Source organism: Poromitra crassiceps (assembly GCF_964638095.1).
Source record: "Poromitra crassiceps genome assembly, chromosome: 2".
Lineage (NCBI taxonomy): Eukaryota > Metazoa > Chordata > Actinopteri > Beryciformes > Melamphaidae > Poromitra > Poromitra crassiceps.
This window is the reverse complement of record NC_139624.1, coordinates 22949651-22955985: the sequence shown is the minus strand read 5'-3', so window position 1 is coordinate 22955985 and position 6335 is coordinate 22949651. Positions and strand designations below refer to the sequence as shown.

General features: G+C 47.6%; 1 protein-coding gene across 1 annotated transcript; it reads right to left on the bottom strand.

The window, feature by feature from the left end:
* Positions 1-249: 249 nt before the first annotated feature.
* Positions 250-6245, bottom strand: kics2 (KICSTOR subunit 2). Its single transcript, XM_083632355.1, has 3 exons — positions 5732-6245; positions 5012-5300; positions 250-1693 (listed from the first exon to the last, which is right to left on the bottom strand). The coding sequence occupies exons 1-3, from the start codon at positions 5964-5966 to the stop codon at positions 874-876; spliced, it is 1344 nt and encodes a 447-aa protein (XP_083488481.1). The 5' UTR covers positions 5967-6245; the 3' UTR covers positions 250-873.
* Between the last annotated feature and the right edge of the window lie 90 nt (positions 6246-6335).

The following is a 6335-nucleotide window of genomic DNA, read 5'->3' as shown; positions in this document are numbered from 1 at the left end:
AAATTTAGGGGGGAAATCGCAAGTGACCCTAATAATCTTCGGTAGGATTAAATTGTGTGTGGTGTAAAAAAAAATCTGGGGTCCCTATTTGAATTCCAGGTGACCCCACTTAGGGTCGCGACCCTAAAATTGGGAACCCCTGCACTAGAGGCATTGGGTTAGTGCACTGTTAGCATAAAATACCCACACACACAGCTCATGCCTGTAGTGTATGTTAGTTATAGTTATTGGCAGATGTGCATCTCAGAACTTTATTTAAATGATGTCAAGTGCAGCACAGTATAAACAATTTAAAAATAAAAACTAAACATGTTAAAATAGGAACTGCTGCAATATAATTAAAATACTTCATAAATTAAACCCAGAAAAGCGTCTTAGTGCTAGCAGCGGATCTCCTCACAGGGTTGAGGGAGTTCGCCATACTGTTTATGGCCAAAGAATGAGAGTGTGTCAAATGATTTCACACAGCGCTTTGTTATGGGAGGGACGCACAACACGAGCGGTGCATCTCTTTGGTCTGCATCAGGTTTGGCAAAACAGCAGGTTCACAGCTAAATGAGCGACTGCTAAATGAACCGTTGGACCGCAGGTTGAAATCCTTAAAATAAAAGTATTTGGAGGACAATTTCCAAAAGGAAGGTCAAAAATTCAAGCATATTCGTTTTCTATAAGAAATTATTTGAGCCAACAGGCTCCAGCAAATAACCACTGCTCCTCATATCTTACTACTATAATATGGCGGCCGGCGGTTCTGCGCGGCACACCTGCTCAACTCAAACAGTTGAGCGAGTGATATTTCTAGTCTTTCTTTAAACCGTTTTGGGAAGAGGAGGTATGTATGTGCTGTTCAGTCTGTATGAGCCAGGTTGGAGCTCAGCCCTTGGAGCCAGGCTTGAGGATGCTGAAGGGTTTGGAGTTGCGCAGCGAGCCGGAGATCTCCTGCAGGAAGGTGGCGATGTGCGAATCCTTCTCCGACTTCCTGCCGTCGAAGATGACCACCAGGGTGAAGTGGGGCTCGGGCCGCGTCAGGTAGTAGGTGCTCTGGACCTTGTCGTCGTAGAAGTGCACCACCTTGTCCAGGGTGTTCAGCTCGGCGGCGCGGTCGCCCATCATCATGATGACGTTGGGCCAGTGCGTGAGCGGCCGCTCGCCGGACGGCAGGGACACCACGGCGGGGAACTGCTCCACGCCCTTGGGCGCCTCGCGGTACGAGTGCGGGTGATGGTAGCCGTGGCCCCGGAAGCTCTCCGAGCCGCGGTTGTCGAACACCAGCGACACGTTGTTGGCGTCGTGCTTGCGGACGAAGGAGCAGATCTTGCCGTGGTAGTCGGGCGCCGTGCGGGCCGTCAGGGCCCTCATGTCGGCCGGGGCCGTCTGCCGGCTCAGCGCCTCGTGGAAGTAGAAGCTGAACTTGGCCAGCAGGGCCGCCTGGAAGCGCTGCAGCCACACGTACAGGTGGGGCGGCTGCACCGCCTTCTGAGACTGGCCTCCAAACAGGTGCTTGCGCGTCTCTTTCTGCCGCTGGAAGAGCTGCCCCCAGGCGGCCAGCTTGGAGTTGGCGCCGTGCAGACTGAGCAGGGCGGGCAGGAAGTGCCACTCAGACACCTGGGCCTGGCAGCGGAGTAACTGGGTCACCACGTCTACCTCCGTCTGGAAGCCCTCCTCCACGCGGCCCAGGATGGGGTGGTGGAATCTGCGAGAGGGGGAGATGCACTTAATAAACACAAGCACAAGCTAACAAGTGTCATGACAGGGGCTGGCCTAATTTACAGTGACCTGAAAGCCGCCGTCTCATCGCTGTGCTGAGAATACATTTGCATGTTAAGGTTGGAAGTGAGCGTGCCTGGGTGGCCAGAGTGGCAGGTCAGACAAACATCTACACACACACACACACACACACACACACACACGCACGCACACGTCGCTGATTTCTCTCTCCACAGGTCTGATGGCTGCAGGGGGGAGAGCATCACCTTCACTCCTCAATGGACTGCCAAGTCAGTAATGTGCGGTGCGTCAAACTGTGACCTGCTGCAGATGACTCAACAGCTGGACTATGCAGTTTGTATGCCTATTACGATGGTTGGAGATGGTTTAGCGGACGTGTCTCCAGGGAAGCGGTGGCCTTCTGCATTTGCTGCATTCAGCAGAACGTTTTCCTCCTCCGACCCTAATATGTCACTCCCATTTCCTGGTATCCCTCTCATTGTTCCCTCTCCACTGGTCACAAACATCCTTTCTATTCCTTCCAGGGTTTCCAGGCATTCTTAAACATAACATTCAAGGACTTTTCTCACCAGGCAGAATTCCTTCAAAATTCAAGGAACCAACATGGCATAGTTTGAGACACCGATCAACACTGAGATTTATTTTTTATTTTTCATATTTTCCAGGTATAGCTGAAAGTTGGCTTAACGTTAGCTTTCTTGCTTGCTTGCCTCTGTTTAACCTGCATCATTCGACTTCAGTCGCTCACGCACGCACGTGACCGTCGCACTTTCTCAAGGCAGGTGGCGCATGAAACAAAAGCCCGGTTCGGAATCGGTCCCTATGACAGAAATAATGGATTATTTAGTGTGTCACCATTTTTTATAGTGTCCGAATTTTATTCACTATTTAGTCCACTATAAACTACCCACAATGCACAGCGATTTCTAGTGAACAGTGAATGCGAATGTACCCTACATTTTCACCGGACCCACAATGCAATGCGTCCGTCTTTACCGAAAAATAACAACTTTTTCTGTAAAGACGGTCGCATTGCATTGAGGGTCCGGTGAAAATGTAGGGTAAGAAGAACGTTTTTAAGCAAGATGGCGGGAGCAGAAGAATTAAGGGCTGCCACTAGGGATGTAAACAGTTAACCGAAAGTCGGTTAACTGCCGTTAAGAACGTAACCGGTTAAAATTAATGAACTGCAATTAACCGTTTTGCCTGACTTCAATCTCTCCAGAGCTTTCACTGCGTTATACCTCCAGTCCATCCAGTCAATCCCCTCCCCTCCCGTTTCAGAAAACTCCCAACAGCATGACCCGCCCTATTCTGCCTTTGATTGGCTTACTAACCTAAACTAACCAATCGTCACTCCTCATGCCTAAACCTAACCCAGAGCCGTATAATAGAAGAGTTCCGACATCTCCATTCACTCCAATGGACCAGTTTTTTTCCAGGAAGTAGAAAGTGGAACTCTTGAGTAAAAAAAGCAGCACTGTCGAATTGCAGGAAAATAGACAGTGTTGTACTTTGAAAGGGGTTTTCATCCCTTGAAATGAATCAAATTGTACATTATCAGCTTTATTTTAGCATGCAAAAGTAGCGCGAGACCCATTCCTGGCTGTTCATTGGCTAATGAGCCTCGCATTTTGGTCCTCCGCTGACGCCACTCTCTTACTAGAGGACACTAACCTAACCCAATCAAAGGAAGAGTTGGGCGGTTCTAGCAGGGCAAGGAACCAACAAAGAAGGATAAGACGTGTCTGTCATTATGGAAGTGCTTGCTTATATCGCTATTGCACTTGACAGCTGTCTCCTCCTGTTTTATTCCAGAATCTCCATGCTGCTTTTTTCCTCTGAAAAGCTTAGCCTCGCTACTCGTGTGTGTGGAGCATTATGTCGATGGTGTGGAGCCTATTTTTTATTCGAGAGTAAACGACAGCGTCTGTCCTTATGTAATCGTAAATCTGGTTCCACGAGCCAGTACCAACACCCCCGCCCCGAGATGGCATTTAGAACGCCATTTCCACAGCACCCACCAATTAAAAGTACTTGCCACGCAATGCCACGATGCTCACACATCGATCTTATTACAAATGCCGACATGCAACGTTCGTTTGTGGAATGCAGGGAGGCTCATACTTGCACTTTGTTTAAAAAGAAGAAGAAGAGTTTGCCTGCTACCTCCAAATGTCAATAAGTGCGTTAATTAACCGGTTAATTGTCGGCAATGTCTGGCAACTAACAGTTGGGGGAAATACATGAAATTCCCATCCCTAGCTGCCACTGCTAATTTCGTTTATAAATGTAAGTAATAGCTGCCTTTTCTGTATTTAACACGTTAGCAGCCTAGCTTGTGTACATTTTCGTAAAGCCCAGTATGCGCCATTACGTGAGACTGGGCACAGACTGCTTGCGTCATGAGTACCCAGTGTATCATGTGACGCAATGATCTTCAGAAAAAAAATCTGAAGATCAAAAACTCATTTGATCGTGCCCCATATAGTTCACTATATGATAAACACTACATATAGTTCACTATATGATAAACACTACATATAGTTCACTATATGATAAACACTACATGGGGAATAGTGAGTGAGTGCATGAGTGAACCATTCCGAACACAGCTACAGACTCACAGACGGTGGAAGACACATGCAGACGGAGGAACGTAGCCTATTTACTAATGTTAAGATAAAAAAATCAAAAGAACTTCAGTGTTTCCCCTATATTATTATTATTCCCCTATATGCTTGCCTACCTATATGCAGGAATTACACTGTATTTTTTTATGTTTTTTCTTTAGATAATATAAAAAGAAGAAACTTTGTGCTTAGCCTACCTGATAATGTCAGCACATGCAGGAAGCGCGGGGGACAGGAATATTATGGGAATACTGTAGGAATATTATAGGAATACTAGATCCCTATTGCCAAATACAGTTTGACTGTATCTCCTACTAGACAGGTCCGGACTAGGTAAGTAGGGCATGCTTTGCAAGCTAAATTAAAAATAAATAAATACATGTTTTCGCGCGTACTTCACCACCACTGCTACAGCTCCATGCTCGGGGGAAACACTGAACTTCAATTTCTATTCTTGCAGAAAATATATAAATTCAAGCACTTTCAATGACCCATTGTGACCCATATGTCTATGCCTTGATTTCTCTCTCTCTCAAATTCACAAACTTTCAAGGAATTCAAGGACCTGTGGGAACCCTGTCATTAAATCCAGCCTAAGCCCTGGTCTAAAAGCCCCCCCCCCCCCCCCCTTCCACCACACACACACACACCTGGAGCTGTATTTGTGAAGGACGGCCTCCAGGGTGGTGACCAGCTCGTCCGAGTTGATGCTCTTCTGGCTGCCCAATGAATGCATCTTCTCATACAAGTCAGCCATCTCCATGCGGGCCTGGGTGAAGTGGCAGAGCTGCTCTGACAGGTGCGACAGCAGGTCTTCCAGGTAGGAGGCAGAGCCCGGCTGGGTGTGGCGCCCCATCATCACCACCTTTCTCAGCTCGTTGTACAGAGACGTGTAGATGGTTCGGATGGAGTCCTTGCGGCTGAAGAACGACTGGCCCCCTACAGGGAGAGGAACACACACACACACACACACACACACACACACACACACACACACACACACACACACACACACACACACACACACACACACACACCATCATCATCATCATCATCATCAAATGAAAATGGTTGACTTGTTAATCATTCATAGGGAGTAGCGCCATCTGTCGTTATAAATGTGTAGCTATCTGAGCGGCTTTACCTCACACATATTGAAATGAGAATTGCGCAGTGCACATTTTCCACTGTCACTTTACAATTAAAAGCAATTTACGGGATTACAAAGAATGAAAGTCTACCACTACATGTAATACCCTCATATCATGTTATGTCCTGGTACATTATGTAGCTACACGCATGTTCTGGATATAATTCACTCACACCCTTATTAAGAACTCTGAGGAAATGCGGTTGTAGATCGATCTTACCCAGTTTCTGTCCGAGGAATGTCATGTTGTGGTAAGCCTTCTCCGCCGCGGCCAGGTGAGCCAGCGCGGCGAGCAGAGCGGCCCAGATGGCCCCGCCTGCACTCTTGCTGCTGTCCTTCTCCTTCTCCACGTAGTCCTTCGCCCGGTCGAAAGAAAACATCCCCAGCTGCGTGAAGAAGCTCTCCAGGATGGCCCGCTCCCGTGGCACGGGCCGCAGCTCTTCCACCTCGGTCATGACTCACAACTACTAGCACCGCTTAGAACTGCTAGTAGGTGGCCTGCTGGCTGACGAGCTAGCTAACAGCAAGAGAATGCAACGTTAGCCGAACGGGTAAGAAAACACCATTATCTCCAAGTCCAAATGCACAGTGTTGATCGCTTTCACAACAACCCGACATAATAAAAACACACACACATGTAACGTAAATGTGTTGGCAGTAGTTCCAAAGATGTAGCGTTACATAAAACGACAATATTTAAAATTGTACGTGTAACCGAGCTAGGTAGCTAACCACCCGACGCCATCATGATGTCAACACTACGGAAAGTCAAGAGTACCAAATAGCACAGAGCACAACAAAACGTGCAAAGGTGTTGGTTGTAG

What these genes read in the sequence shown, in the direction of transcription:
- kics2 (XM_083632355.1), bottom strand. Translation starts at nt 5,966, where the DNA reads ATGACCGAGGTGGAAGAGCTGCGGCCCGTGCCACGGGAGCGGGCCATC. An exon ending in ATTCCTCGGACAGAAACTGG is followed by an intron (nt 5,301 to 5,731) that starts GTAAGATCGATC and finishes CTCTCCCTGTAG; the next exon opens with GGGGCCAGTCGTTCTTCAGC. An exon ending in CTTCACAAATACAGCTCCAG is followed by an intron (nt 1,694 to 5,011) that starts GTGTGTGTGTGT and finishes CCCCTCTCGCAG; the next exon opens with ATTCCACCACCCCATCCTGG.